At 35.3% G+C, this 16,686-nt stretch overlaps 1 protein-coding gene across 5 annotated transcripts in view; it reads right to left on the reverse strand.

Moving 5' to 3' along the window:
• The window catches only part of Usp15 (ubiquitin specific peptidase 15), a 116,328-nt gene that overhangs the window by 85,682 nt on the left and 13,960 nt on the right, over positions 1 to 16,686 (reverse strand). For all 5 annotated transcript variants that reach the window (XR_005731785.2, XR_005731787.2, XM_005328683.5 and 2 more), the window contains exon 2: positions 4,279 to 4,406. Coding sequence is in view for 3 of the 5 variants with exons in the window: in XM_005328683.5 (XP_005328740.2) it covers positions 4,279 to 4,406 (128 nt within the window). In the remaining 2 variants the exon portion in view is untranslated. The remainder of the gene's footprint in view (positions 1 to 4,278; positions 4,407 to 16,686) is intronic.

Below are 16,686 nucleotides of genomic sequence, written 5' to 3' on the forward strand. Positions count from 1 at the left end.
TTTTTCTTTGGGATTTAAGGATCTGTATATCTATTTTCCTTCCCAGATTCTCTTTTCTTCCTCCTTCAGAAATTGCTATAATGCATATATTAGTTTGCTTGATGGTGTCCCATAAATTCCTCAGGTTTTCTTTACTTTTTCATTCTTTTTGTTTCTCTGGTGGAATAATTGTAAATGATAAGTCTTCAAGTTTGTCAATTTTTCTACTGGATTAAGTCTGTCTTTGAAGATCTCTATCGAATATTTCAGTTATTTTATCATTCAGCTTTAAAATTAGTTTGGTTCTTCTTTATAATTTCTATCTCTTGGTTGATATTTTCATTTTCCTAACTCTGTTGTTTGTTCTCTGCAACTCACTGCACTTCTTCTAGACAACTGCTTTAGATTCTGTCATGCAGATCTCCAATTCTGGAAATTTACTTTGCTTCTTTCTGTCATTTTTCCCTGATGCTTTTTCTTTTTTTAAATGTGTTGTATGTGGTGGGGCAAGGGTATCAAGGATTGAATTTAGGGTTGTTTAACTACTGAGTCACAACCCCAGCTTTGTTTTGTTTTTTATTTTGAGACAGGTATCATTAAGTCCTGAGGGTCTTGGTAAACTGAACTCGTAATCCTCCTGCCTCAGCCTGCAGAGTCACTGGGATTACAAGTATGTACCACCGTACAAGCTTCCCTGATTCTTTATATTCCTTGTAGTTTTGCATTTGGTGTTTGTGTAACTTAAAAAAAAAAAAAAAAAACCCAACCACCCCTTCTTAGTCTTTATGGATTAGCTTTGACAGGAAAATAACTTCAGGGATCAGTGAGAACTTTTTCTGTGGATATGTCTTTTCTGTACCAGAATATGTAAATTCCTAATTGTAACTATTCATTGATTTCTTTTTATTCTATGAACCCATAATCTCTTCCCCTCTCTGATAACTGACTACCATACCACAGGTCAAAATAATATAAAGGCATACTCCACTCCTTTTCCCTAGGGGGTAATCCCCAGGGAATGTTCTACATATTCTCCCAACATTGTAGAGCTATCACACCTGAAGCAAGTTACTGACTCCTTTTGCTTTGTTCTTAACTTCTGGAATCCAAACTATGCTAGGTCAGTCAGGCATAGTGAAACAAGCAGAAACTAGCCCTGTAACTACTGAACTAAGTGGCAGGATGCTCCACTCTTCTCCTTTCCTGGGAGAAGACTCAGGTTCTAAGCCTTCTCTCAACCTCACAGAGACTTCTAACTGCAGCAACCACCCACACCTTTTCTTTTGTTAACTGCCCTCAGGTATCAGAACTATTCTCCTGGGCAGCACACTGAAAAGTGGGATGTTAAACCTGAACTTTCCTTTTTCTTTCCCCCAAAGGAAGATGTCCTGCACCAACACAGTCTCTCTCTTGTTCTAAGAGGCCAGCTTGGAGGAAGAGTCCATGTAAATAAAATAAAATTATTATTCTTTCCTGTTTCAATGTTTGTTTTCAGTTTTATGCTCATCTGGAGTATTGTAACTTTACTGGATCTGGTTTTCCCATAAAGGTGTTCTGGTCCATATGCCACTGTTAAATCAGTGTTTCTGTGGGGGAACAAGGGATGAAACCTTTCTATTCTACTATATTATTGATATCACACCTCATATTATTATTTAAATTTTGCCCTTAGGAAGTTAGATATTAGGGATAATTAAGTCTCTTGATGAATTGTCCCATCCCATTCAGCATTATGAAGTGAGCATTGTTCTGAAACTTACTATTTGGCATTAATATGGCCATTTCAGTTTTCTTTTGATAGTGTTAGCATGAGCATTAATTTTCTACTGCTTCATAATAAATTACCACAGTGGTTTAAAACAACACTCACAGTTCTGTGGGTCAGCAGTTCAGGTGGGCTCAAGTTCAGGTGGGCTCTGTCCTTAAGGTTTCATGAAGCTGAAGTCAAGATTGTCACCTGTGTTTAGGCTCTTATCTAAAGGTGCTGGGAAAAATTCTGTCTTCAAACCCATTCAGGTTGTTGACAGAATTCATTTACTCATGGTTGCATGTTTGAGATCACCATCTTTGCTGGCTGTCTTGTTCCTACAGACCAGCAATGATGCACTGAGTCTTTTTTTTTTGCTTTGAATTTAACTACTTCTGACACAACCAGAAAAAATTCTCTGCTTTTAAGGGCATATGCGATTAGATAAAGCTCACTTGGGATAATCTCCCCTCTGCCTTATGATCAATCATGGGAGTGATATCCTATTTACAAGTTCCATCTATTCAAAGGGCAGAGGATTATACCAGACAATTGTTGGAGGTCAGTCTTATCAGCATGGCACATTTTTTTTTGACTTTTTTCTTTTTTAGGTCTTAACTTTTTAATCTAATCTTATGGTCCCTACCTTTAATTAGATTGTTTACAATCAGTGTGATCGTTCACAGAGCTGTGTTTAAATCTATGACCTTTATTTGTTTTGCACTTGTCTCATCTGTTTTTTTGTCCACTTTTTGGAGGGAGGTTTTTGTTTTGTTTTGTTTTCTAAGATATTTCTTCTCACTGTGGGTCATATTTTCCTGCTTCTTTGCACACTGGGAAATATTTGGTTGAATCCAAGATATTATAAATATTATATTATACGCTGGATATTTTTGTATTACCATAAATATTCCTTTATCCAAAAATTTGCTTAAGTTACTTGGAAACAATTTGATGCTTTCAGTTTAGCGGTGCAAGAAAATTAATTTCACCCAACTGTAAGGATAAAACTGTTCTCAGTAGTTTACACTGTGAATTATTAGGTTTTTCACTGGCTGTTGGGCATACCATTGTTTTTGGTCCTAAGTCCTGACTGAGTGTTCCCTCAGATTCTTTTGGATGGTTCTTTTCCTGGCCTTAACAGCTTCCTCATACACATATGCAGATCAGTAGTCATTTAAAAGACAGAAGATAGATCCTCTGCAGATCTCTAGGTCCATCATCTGGCTGTCTGAAGGGCAGGGAAACAGCCCAATGAACATCACCGCAGATAACGCCAAGGTCGCGGGTTCGTTCCCCCTATGGGCCACCAAATGCCAGTCTGTCTGGGCACAATTCAGGAGCCACTTGTCAAAAGAAACTAACTTTATTTTTAGAACTACAAAGGCCAAACAAAACAGCTCCTCAGGAAAAAAACCCTCAGAGCCCAACTGCCACCACTGGCTTCCACAAGCCTCTCACCCACACCAACCTCACCACCTCCCCAAATCCTCCTGCTCTTGAGGCCGATTGGCTGGGTCGCGTGGGCGGAGCCAAAGAAGTCCCCCAATGAGCAGCTCCGTGGTCTGAAAGGGCAGGGAAACAGCCCAATGAGCAGCTCCCTGGAGGAGCCAATCAGCTAGATGTTGCTGGGGCCGCTGTGAGCCAATCATCAGCTGGCAGTCTGAAGGGCAGGGAAACAGGCCAATGAACATCACCGCAGAGGAGCCAATCAGCTAGATGTTGCTGAGGCCACTGTGAGCCAATCATCAGCCGGCAGCTGGAAGTTTGCTGGTAGCTGGAAGTTTGCTGGGGCCCCTTTGGCTGTGGCTCTCAACATAGGTCTCTCTCTTAGAGATGTTCATTCTTCCCTGGTCTTCCTGAACTCAAATTTTGTCTCTTTAACTAAGGGATACTTTGAGAGTCTTATTGGGTTTCTCCTTTCTGTGCTGCCTCCTGGAAATTTTCAATATAGAAAGCTGAAAGTAATTAACTCACCTGATACTTACATCTCTCAGGGATCACCATTTTTAGGTACTTGATAACCAGTGTTCTGAGAATCACTATCTCATTTATTTTTTGTCAGAAGGGTAAGTTTGAAGTTTCTTCATTTTGGCCAGAAATAGAAGTTCTGGTACTTACGTTTCACTCCCTTTAAATGTAATGAGATACAGAGGGGCTGGCAAGTGGTGAGGGTGTAGAAGGATAATGCAAAAATCCAAGAAGGTAAACATATACTGGTTCTCTCAACTTAAAAAAAAAAAAGTCTCCTATACTATAGGAAAAATACATGTGATATATATCATTTTCCTGAAACATTAAATAACACTGTGCTTTGTAATTTACATTCTTCACTTCAAGGTTTGAACAATAAACCTTAATGAAAAAACAAAATTTGTCATAATACATAACAGTAACTAATTATCATGGAATAATCTGAGCTCATTAGTTCAACTCTATAATACAAAAAGAGAGTTCTAATTTGTTCATTTATTTACATTCCCATATTATAGTCATTGACATTTACATATTGCAATTTAACACATTTACAACTTAATGAAGAAAATAATGACCTTTGAGAAGTCCAGAGTTATCAATGGGTCCAGGATATACATTTTGATCTCCCATCTGGTATTTGTCCCAACTGTCAAAGCCAACATATTTTTTCCACTGTTTGAACCAGCGACTATCGACTAGGTACCTAGAAAAGAAAAGAAATTGGTTTAGGAAAATACCTGGAAACACAAGAACAGCAGAAGAGCTATCTATTTTTGATATTTCATTTTGTATTAAAGAACAAGCCTATCTCAAAGGATTACTGAGAATTACTGTAATACCACTCAGCATTTGGAAGAAAAATACTTCATTTATATCTGTATAAGTATTATTTCTATTATTCTATGCTATTTGAGGATAGGTATTGACATGAAAATGTCATTTTACAAAGATGCAAGTAATAGGTATTCAAGAAAATACTTATTAATTAAACAAAAGTTCAAATAATTATAAGAATCAATCAACATAGTTTTAAAATTCAATGTGGTAAAAAAGAAATATAAAAAAATGGCTCTTTTCCAGAAACTTATACAGTATTTCATATACTTTAATGTGTTTTGCTTTTTTTGAAGGAAGGAAAACCTTGTTATTAAGAGCTTGCAAAGTTGATCAGAATAATTATAATTAAACTTAAAAAATATTAAAAATAAGGTTTTTTTTTTACTAACAAAAAATATTAGTAACAATATTATCCCTGACTGTTCTTATACAGTAGTAAAATCTGCTGGGGTATTTTCCTCATGTTTAACTGGGTTCAGATGCAAAGAAAAGCAAAAGTGAAGGTTTCTGAGATGTTTATAGCTCATGTGTGTAATAATACAGATTTTCAGGAGATCATCATCCTAATGCTTCTGGGCTTATCACATACAACACTATAGGAATAAAAACCCACAATTATGTCTGAAAATAACTAAAGCAAAGGCACTCAAGTAGCAAAACCCCATAATTCTTCAAGAATATTCATAAGCATTTTAACTTCCTGAAAGTGAATATGCAGAATTATCTATGTATCCGTATTCCAAATCCACTGTCAGAGTTATGCAACTGGAAGAATTGTGGAACTTAAGATTTGTTGAAAAAGGAAATGAGGCACTAAGTCTTGAGAAAACACTGTTTTCTAAAATCATGTTTGGAAAAAAAAAAATTTTAATGAAATAAATCATACTTGGTTGAAAATTACTCCCTATCTGTGGTATGCTGCTTGCCTAGCATGTGCAAGGTCTGGGTTCAATACCTACTACTGAAAAAAAGTATACACTGTGTAACGTTAAAATCAGGGTAAACATCTTTTCAAACATTTATCATTTCTTCAAAAAAAGAAAAAGAAAAAAAAGAAATCAACTCACTAAAACATTTTTAGACTTTGTCCTTCCCATGTTTTCCCCATGAATTTTATAATCAGTTTATTAGTTTCAACTGAAACTGCATTAAACTGACAGATTAATTTGGGAGAATTGGCTTCTTTACAATGAGCCTTCTGATCCATAGGCACAGAATCTCTCCCCATTATTTAGGTACGATTTAACATCTTTCAATAAATGTTATTATTTTTTCCCCATAAAGATCTTAAGTTGTTGAATTTATTCTTAGGAACCTCAGTATTTCTGCTATGTGAATTTTACTTTTTTAATCGTTACATTTTACAACTTTGTAGTTGATGCATAAAAATACTACATATTTGTGGCATAACATGTGACACTCTGACACAAGTATACACTATGTAATGTTAAAATCAGGGTAAACATCTTTTCAAACATTTATCATTTCTTCATAGTGAAAACATTCAAGATCTTTTCTTGTGTAGCTTTTTAAAAAAAATTTTTTTAGTTGCAGATGAACACATTATTTCCATGTGGTTCTGAGGATCAAACCCAGTGCCTTACACATGCTAGGCAAGCACTCTACCACTGAGCCACAACCCCAGCCATTCTTCTAGCTTTCTGACATACACAGTATATTATCTATAGTCACCCTAGGGCAACAGCACACTAAAACTTCTTACTTCCTAACTATAATTTACTACAAGCTGATCAATCTCTCCAACTCTTCCTTTCCCAGCCACCTTGACTACCATTCTACTTTCAACTTTTATGAAATTAAAACTTGTTTTAGATTTCACATGAATGAAATCATGTGGTATTTACCTTTCTATACCCAGCTTATTTTAACAAAATTATCTGTGGTTCCACTCATGTTGTTGCAAATGACAGGATTTTATCCTTTTTCTAATAGCTCAAAAGTACTCCACCACTGTGAATATGTACCACATTTTCTTTACCCATTCATCAGTTGATGGGCACAGTATTCCAACAAATGATTAATTTTTTTAAAGTTATTAATCTTTAAAATAGTAAATAAAAATAAAACAGACACCAGCATCCCTATTAATAGCTCTATTTGATTGTACATTTCCTTGAATTTTTCTATAAAAAGTCATTTTGTTGCAACAATAATGTGTTTTCCCTTTTTTTTTCTAATTCTACTTCTGCTTTCCTTGTCTAATCACTGACTAGAACTTCAAAAATAATATAGAGGAAGACAAGACATTTTTATAATAACGTTAATAGTAATATCTAAAGTTTCACATTAGGTAAGATAATTTTTGCTGTACGTTTATAAAAAACATTTTTAGTTGTAGATGGATACAATATCTTTATTTCATTTATTTAGCTTTTTTATGTGGTGCTGGGGATCAAATCCAGTGCTTCATGCATGCTAAGCAAGTGCTCTACACTGAGCCACAACCCCAGCCCTACTGATTTATTTTTATGTGGTGCTGAGGATCAAACCCAGTGCCTTACATGTGCTAGGCAAGCGCTCCATCACTGAGCTACAACCCTAGCCCGTTTTTTTGTTTTCTTAAATAAGTTTGAGAAGTTCCTCTCTACTTAACATTTGTGTAGACTACCATGATTAATTGTTGAGTGTGTGAAATTTTTCTGCATTTAATGTTTTTCCCCTTACTGAACAAAATTAGGGTAGCTTTCCCTTTTTTTTTTTTTTTTTGTAACTTAACTACTGAGTCACTAAGTTGCTTGGGGCCTTGCTAAACTGTGGCCTTAAACTTGCGATCCTTCTCACTTGGTCTCCCAAATGCTGGGATAAAGGTTTGTAGCACCATACCCAGCACTAGCTTATAAAAGTAGTTTGAAAGGACAGATTAATCTGTTCCTTTATGATTTGGCGTACTTGTATGAAAAGCTGTTGGAGGGTAGTTAATTTTCTTAAATACTGACTTTTGCATTTAAAATGGAAACACAGATTTCCCAGTTCATTTTCTTAAATAGCTAATGTCACATGCTTGAAAAATAGAAATAGACTTGAGATAATGTTACTACTATAATTACAAATGTCATTTCCAAACCTTATGTTGCAAACCATTTGTGGAATAGTATCAAAATTCAATGTATATTTACTTAAGAGATATTTCTTAAAGATGGGATCTTATCTCCAAAGTATTTAATGAATCCTTTACAGTTATACTGGAGGTTTGGAATTGGCAGTATTTATCTGCTGTCACAACATCAGTAGATCAACTCTCTTTCCTAGATTCTTGAAGTGACTTTCTCTATAATGATATGAAGTGTAAAGTATTACTTTCTCATTTAATGATATTGAGTTGCACTCAGTACTACCTTCACTTGAAAATGGGCATTATATTCTATTACATTCTGTGGAAATGAAACATGAGAGAAACAGAAATAATAGAGGCATCTATTAAAAAAAAACAAAACCATGGAAATCTTATTAGGTATACACAAGTAAGATAAGATTAGATGAAGTAGACAAGTAAATTTAAAAAATTATATTTCAAATATAAGGGGAGTAACCAATGACAGGGTAGGGACGAAGAGCTTGAGAAGAAGATTAACATTAAACAGGGATGAGAGGTGGGAGGGAAAGGGAGTGAGAAGGGAAATCGCATGGAAATGGAAGGTGATCCTCAGGGTTATACAAAATTACATATAAGAGGAAAGGAGAGGTAAAACAAGATAATACAAGTGGAAGAAATGATTTACAGTAGAGGGGGTAGAGAGAGAAAAGGGGAGGGGAGGGGAGGGGGGATAGTAGAGAATAGGATAGATAGCAGAATACATCAGTCACTAGAACGGCAATATGTAAATCAATGGAAGGGTAACTGATGTGATAGAGCAATCTGTATACGGGGTAAAATTGAGAGTTCATAACCACTTGAATCAAACTGTGAAATATGATATATTAAGAACTATGTAATGTTTTGAACGACCAACAATAAAAAAACTGAAAAAAAAAATACAAAAAAAATTATATTTCAAGATCTCTGTAAATTTGTTGTCCCATAAAAACTCTACCCCTCAATCTATGAAATCTGCTAAAATCTCAATAGTCTCAACAAAACAGAATCACAAAGATTATAAATAAATGAACAAAGCTGAATTTATACCTTCTCAATAGCACTCAGTATGCCTTTGGGGTCTGGACAAACCAAATTTTTGCTTCTGTGTTTCATTTTGAATAGTTATAAAATTCTTAACATTGCTTCAAAGGTCTTGGGTAATCTGCCCCTACCTACTCCTTCAGTTGCAGCTGGAACCACTTTTCTTTGTGCTAAGTTCCTGCTATAAGAAAGAGCCTTCTTTCAGTTCTTCAACACACTGTTTTCTGGCTCATGGCTCCTTTTGCCTAAAATACTCTCCCTTTTCCCCAAACACAAAACACAAATAGCATGAAAGTTTGGGTCCCCCTGCTAAAATCTGTATGTTAAAGTCTTAACTCCCAAGATATTAGGAGATGATAAGGTAATAAGAGCAGAGCTCTCTCTCTCTCTCTCTCTTTTAATATTTATTTTTTAGTTGTAGTTGGTCACTATACCTTCATTTTATTTATTTTTATGTGGTGCTGAGGATCAAACCCAGGGCCTCGCATGTGCTAGGTGAGCATACTACCGCTGAACCACAATCCTAGCCTGTGTAGAGCTCTCTTGAATGAGATTTGTGTTTTTATTAAAAAAAAGTCTCAGAGAGATACCTCATTCCATCCACCCTATGAAGAAGACCTATGAAGCAGAAAGTGGGCCCTCACCACATTCTGAATGTGTCAGCATTTTGCCATCTTGGATTTATCAGCCTTCCACAACTGAGAAATAACTCCCTGTTGTTTCTTAAAGTCTCTTCTTGATACTTTGTTATAGGAGCTTGAATGGGCCAAGACTTTTTCTTTTAGCTAATTCCTACAGACTTTCGCAAATCAGCCTAAATGACACATTCTCAGGGATTACTTCTCTAAGCCTCTACCTTCTTCCTCTGAGTTTGGAAGATGGCAATCTCTACTACATACCAAGACTCTTTATTAGGTTATAAAAATTACTTTTAATAATAAAAGTTTGAGTTTTATTCCTGCAAACTTCTCAGCACTTCAATATATTGTTTCACTTATTCCTTAATTACCCAATGATTTAGGTACTATTATCATAATTTCATAGGTGGAGCACACAAGCCCACAGAAATTAACATATCAAAGGTTACAAAGTACAAGAGCTTGTGATTAAGAAAATGTGATATTGGCATACACAGAAGCAGAAAAAGACGAGTGAAAAAGCACAAAGAAATAAGAACTAGACTTGCATATATGTGAAGACATGATAGATCTCAAAAGCATCATTACAGATTAGTGGGGAAAGAAGAACTACCTCTATTAAAAAATACTGAGACAGGCCTGCACTGCTACTGCCATTGCTGCTGTCAGCCTGAGGTCGCCTGGAGGTCTTCCTGGGCTGTCGAGGTCTTTTCACTGGGCACAGCCTTGGTCACCTCAGACTCGAATTCTGACACTACCTCCATGGTCACTGCCATTGAACTGGAAGTCTCTTGTCAATCAACCACCACCTGCACCACTACCGCCATTGCTGGGCCTCTGATTCCACTGCTTCCAACCTGAGGTCGCCTGGAGGTCTTCTTTCTGGGTGCTGCTGTCATGGAAGAAATCACTGCTGCTGACCCCCAGAGATCACCTGGTGATGTTGGCCCCACACCTGCAGTTGCAGCTACTGATGACCTGCTGCCATGGCCTAGAGGACTGCTTCAGGAGAGACTCCAGGTTTGGTTGCTCATGGCTGCACCCATTTTGGGACACCAGCCAGGGCCTGGGGCCTGGGTGACAGTAGGTTTACCTTAACCAGCCTCTGTCTAGGGACTCCAGCTGGGACCTACAAGTCCAGTGTGGGGGTGTCTGTGGGTTTGGAGCAGCCTGGGGTCTTCCTCCTGAGAGTGCTGGTGGCCCCTGTCTTGCTGCTGCATCTCAGGGTTGCTCCTTTGCATGAGTATATCCCTGGTGGTCTCTCTGCAAGTAGGAGCAACATTGAGATCTTGGGACTGCAGCATGGCCAAGCCTGAGGTATCTGAAGAACAGATTGGTGGTACAGAGACTGGGTTTGCAAGGGTTGATCTGAGTTTGGTGACTCTGAGAGATGTCAGAGACAGGTCTGAGAAACTGCTAACCACTGACAGAGAGGTTCAACTTTCCAAAAAGATTTACTTTATTTTTTGATTCACTAATCTCTCTACCATATTTGGAACAGGATTTTTTTTTTTATGCATCAGTGTGTGGAGGACAATGATATATGAAGGGTGTTTTGCATTCTTGTTGTATTCTTCTGTCTTTAATATCTTCTCTTTGTTTGTATTCTTCCTCTCTCGTCTATTTTCTTGGATTTTCTTTCCAATTTTTCTCCAACCAACAGCCAATCTTTGTCAACTCCTCTTCCACTGTTCCTGTGAATTTTTACTTCTAGCTTCTCTCTTGCTCCCTCATGAATATTGCATACTACACTGCCTATTTTCTCATCTACCATTTGAAACTGTAAATCGTTTTAACAAATATTCTGTTTATACTGTGGATAGTTATTGAACTCATCATTTTGGTTTAACGTGAGAAAGTAGTAGAGGCTTTAGTAGGAGATATCAGGTTTAAGGCTATATATTGTGTACACTGAGTGCTGTTGATATTGGTCTTACCAGTAAAGGTGAGGTGATGGAAACCTTCAGGGACACTATAGGGCTACAGGGTAGAATTTATCCTGCCTTTGATCCATACTTTTAGATGGGAAAACACACTAACAACATTAAAAAAAAACAAGGGAATTAAGCATCCCAAACAAACCATGATGCTTCAACAACAGAAGCTACTGATAACACAGTAAAAGAAATGTCTAAGAAGGAGTTCAGATTGTACATAGTTAAATTGATATGAGAAGTAAAGGATAGTATAAGGAATAAAATCAAAGAAAAAATACAGGAAGTGAAAGACCTCTTGAATAAAGAGAGATTGTGAAAAAAAAAAAAAAACCCAAGCAGAAATTCTCAAAATGAAAGAATCAGTAAACCAAATTATAAATTCAATAGAATGCAAAATCAACAGACTAGACCACTTGGAAAATAGAACTTCAGACAATGAAGACAAAATATGTAATCTTGAAAGCAGAGTTGAGAACACAGAGAAGATAAGAAACCATGAACAGCACATCCAAGATTTATGGGATAACATGAAAAGACCAAATTTAAGAGTTATTGGGATAGATGAAGGACCAGAGATACAAACCAAAAGAATGTACAATCTTTTCAATTATATAATAGCAGCATTTTCCCCAAACCAAAAGAACGGAATGGAAAACCAAATACAAGAGGCTTACAGGACCCCAAGCATACAAAAATCACAGCAGACCCACACCAACACACATTATGAGAATGACTAAAACAGGATAAAGATAAAATCTTAAAGGCTGTGAGAGAAAACAATCAAAGTACTTATAGGGGGAAATCAATTTGGCTATTAACTGATTTCTCAACCCAGACCCTCAAAGCTAGGAGGTCCTAGAATAATGTATTTCAAGCTCTAAAAGAAAACAGATGCCAACCAAGAATTTTATGTCAGAAAAATTAAGTTTCATATTTTAAACTGAAATTAAAACATTCCATGATAAACAAAAATTAAAAGAATTCACAACTAGAAAGTCTACATTACAAAGCATTCTCAACAAAATATTCCATGAGGATGAAGTGAAAAAAAAAAAAAAAGTGAAAACCAGAAAAGGAAGGATCTACACTAAAGGGATATTCGACCTAATGAAAAACTAAGACAAATCAAAAACCAGAAATAAATCAAAATGACAGGGAATATAAATCTCATCTCCATAATAACCTTGAATGTTAAGGCCTAAACTCATCAATCAAAAAACATGGACTGGCAATCAATCAATCAACAAATATATGAAAAAGTGTTCAACATCTCTAGCAATTAGAGAAATGCAAATCAAAACTACTCTAAGATTTAATCTCATTCCTGTCAGAATGGCAATCGTCAAGAATATAGGTAACAATAAATGTTGACGAGGATGTGATGAAAAAAGTACACTCGTACATTGCTGGTGGGACTGCAAATTGGTACCACGGAAAGCAGTATGGAGATTCCTCGGAAAACTGGGAATGGAACCACCATTTGATCCAGTTATCCCACTACTTGGTTTATACCCAAAGGACTTAAAATCAGCATACTATAGTGACACAGCCACATCAATGTTTATAGCAGCTCAGTTCACCTACTCAATGAGAATATTACTCAGTTTTAAGGAAGACTAAAATTATGGCATTTGCCAGTAATGGCTGGAGTTAGAGAATATCATGCTGAGGCGAAATAAGCCAATCCCACAAAACCAAAGGCCAAATGTTTTCTCTAATATGCGGATGCTAATACACAATAAGGCGCTGGGGGTGGGGTGGGTGGGGTGGGTGGCACTAGGGAAGAACACCATTACCTTAGATTAGGCAGAGGGAAGTGATGGGAGGAGAGAGAAGGGGATGTGGGTATAGGAAAGATAGTAAAATGAAACAGACATTATTACTGTGTGTATATATATATATATATATATATATATATAACTACGTGACTAATATGATTCTGCAACATTTACACTCAGAAAAATGAGAAATTATATCCCATCTACATATGATATATCAAAGTACATAAATGCATTCTACTGTCATGTATAACTAATTAAAACAAATTTAAAACTACTGAGACAACGAACCACATACATAAAAAAACAAATTACAGCTCTACTTTATACATGCAGTCAGCTCTGCTCTAATGCTTGTTTTGAAAACTTGAATGTGTTAGAATGCAATTGTTATATTAAATAAATGGAAACCACAATGAGGTTTGTCTCACCTGTTAGGTTAGCTATTATTAAAAAAGCAAAGGTTAACAACTGTTTGGTGGTATGTAGAGAAACTGGAATTCTTGTTCTCTTGGTAGGAATGTAAAATGGTGCATTAGCTATGGAAAACAAGTGGAGATTCCTCAAAAAAACAAAAAACAAACATCCAAAATAATTAAAATCAAGATCTGGAAGACATATACACACTTCCATGTTCACTGCAGCATTTTTTACAATAGCCAATAGAGGAAAATGAACTAAAAATTCTACATATAGATGAATGGATATAGAAAAATGAGGCACATATATATGATGCAACAGTATTTAGTCTGAAAAAAGAAGGAAATCCCGTATATATAGCAATGTGAATGGACCTGGAATACATTATGCTAAATGAAATAAATCAGTCATAAAAATACAAATATACATGATTCTACTTATATGAGGCATCTAATATAGTCTTACTCTCAAATCTCAGAGTGGAATGGTAGGTTGCAGAATAGGGAAGGAACTTGGGGGGGGGTGGGGGCGATGAAGAAATAAGTTGCTGTTCAATGGATATAAAGTTTTAGTAATGCAAGATGAATAAGCCCCAAAGATTTATTGTATAACATTGTGCCTATAGTTAACAATGATGTAAAAATGGAGTGTAGCTCTTGTATCAAGTATTAACACAATAAAAACAGATATATTAGGGAATAATTTGAATTACAATGAACATTGTGTGCTTAAGCACTATTTAATTCACAAGCAAGGCCGGATTAGGTGAGGCAAGTAAAATGTCTAGAGACCCTGAGAATGAATATCGCCTTGGTGCATTATCCTAGTCCTAACTCTACCTCAAATACTATGTAAACATAGAAAATTACCCATCTGTACTGAGCTTCATAGGAATGCACAAACACATCTCAAACATCTACCTAATCAGAATGTTCTCTACACCAGAGAAGGTGCTCAGCCTCATTAGCAATGGGGAAAATGCAAATTGATATCTGAAAGAGATGCACATATATGCACATATGTTATTAAACATGTAGAAGATGTGTACTAACAGGAATTTTTATACTTCCAGTAGGGGGGCTCATGGGTTACACAAGAACCCTCACTTTGGAAAGCAATTTGGCATGATCTATTAAAGATGAAGATATGTATTTCATACAATCATGTTTTGATATTATTACGTTCTACCCCTACAGAACTTTTGCACACATTTACAAGAATAAAACTATAATAATATTTACTGCACCATAATAAGAATGAAAACTGGAAAAATCTAATATGCATTATTCATACCATGAAATACTAAATAAAAACTGAAGTAAGAACTACAACTACATATAACATGAGAAAAAAATTTTAAAAAATACAATGTTGAATGAAAAAAGGAAGCTGTAAAATTGTACATGCAATACAAGGATATGAGACGAGTACAACTATATAAAAATTTAAAAGATACTACATATTATTTATAAATGAATGCATAAGTAGTAAAGTATAAATAAAGAGAATTATAAAATCCAGTTTCAGAATAATGGCTTCCTCAGCAAGAAAGGAAAGGAATGAGATTAGGGAAACATTTAGGGAGATTCAACTGTATTTATAATACTTCATTTTTAAACTAATATGGGGGTATACAAGTGTTTTATTGTATTTTTCTTTATATTCTTCTGTCTTCATAAAATATTACAATTAAGAATGAATAAATGTTTCTGTTTAATGTGAATAATAAGTTTATATGCACATCAAGTGACGGCACGTATGTACAATCACAAGTACTATAAACTATGAATAATCCTAAGGCCACCAAAACTGATAGGGTTAAATGACAATTAGATGAAATTTTAAGCAGAAAAGCAAGAAAAACAATTATAAATAGCAGATTAGCTTTCTTTTTAGTTGGGATCAAAAATACACACAGTAAATTTAATAAAATTTATATCACTTTGGCTTACAACTATTTACTTTGAAAGACATTAAGAATTTATGTTATCTTTTATATTTTTATTGTTTTCTAAACAGATGAACTTGTATTAGATTGTAACAAAAAAAATCCCTATGAGGCTTGAAGAATTGCCAACTAGAAAAGTATGATTGATTTGTGATCATTTTTTAATTTATCAGAATATTCAGTCGTGAGAAATTATTTCCTTTTGATAACTAGAACAACCAGTAAATAAGCCAGAAAAATAAAAATGGAGTGACTGCTCATAACAAAGGAGAAGCATATAAAGTAGAGATTACTATTCCTGATATCTTGGAAAACTATAAACAATAGAAAAATCCTAAAATTGACATGTTTACTGACTTGAAGCTGATCAAACTTTAGGAGCAAATATTACAATAGACTATAGCTTACAATCATCTAAAATTTAAAGATTAATTTTAATTATTAATATGTAAACATCTAGAATAGTCCAAAATGAAAGTAATAATAAACTTTTTTTGTGACTAACAGACTAATTTTAATTTTCTATACAGGAATCTATGCTTCACAGATGAGATCAAAGGTGAAATACTTCTGTATACTACTGAAACACATAAAGAGTTATGAAGTCAATATACTAACATATAATCAAGAACATCATTTCATTTATGATTAAGACCTTTGTGGCTTAATCACCATCATTTCCCCATTTCAGTGGGTAACAATTCAGTGGTCATTTATCTTGATTCTTCCGTACTAGTACATCAACATGAAAATATTATACCAATACTATTCTGGGCTCAAAATTATTAAAGAAAATCTCATGTGTTCTAAAAATCTATAGTTTTCAATCTATCAAGTCCTTTAAAGACTACCTGCAATCCTCCTGTCTGACTATGGCATAATCTCCGTCATTCCCAATAATTTTTTGAATCTTCACTAGTCTCTAACTTCAACAATCTTGTTACCTTGTTGTCTTCCGTACAAGAAAGCAAACCTTGATTTTTTTTGTATAACTCCACGGTACCACACATTAATCTCAAGAGATTCCCTTATATATTGGTGGACAATATAATTCTTCTTAAATCCCAGGCCAAAAATTTTTGCTTCTTTGCTTTGGATCAATTTCCTTCTGCCTCTTTGGAAACTTTCTCCATAGACAGCTCCTATCCCCTCTTTCTCCCTCTTCTGACTATTCCTACTCAGCATATTTCAACACCATCTTTAAACTCACATACTCATTTTCTCCTCTGTTCTCGTTTTTCTGACTTAGTCTTGCAATCTTCTTCCTCAACTCTCATTTACTTCCCA

This window comes from Ictidomys tridecemlineatus, chromosome 6 (assembly GCF_052094955.1).
Source record: "Ictidomys tridecemlineatus isolate mIctTri1 chromosome 6, mIctTri1.hap1, whole genome shotgun sequence".
Taxonomy (NCBI): domain Eukaryota; kingdom Metazoa; phylum Chordata; class Mammalia; order Rodentia; family Sciuridae; genus Ictidomys; species Ictidomys tridecemlineatus.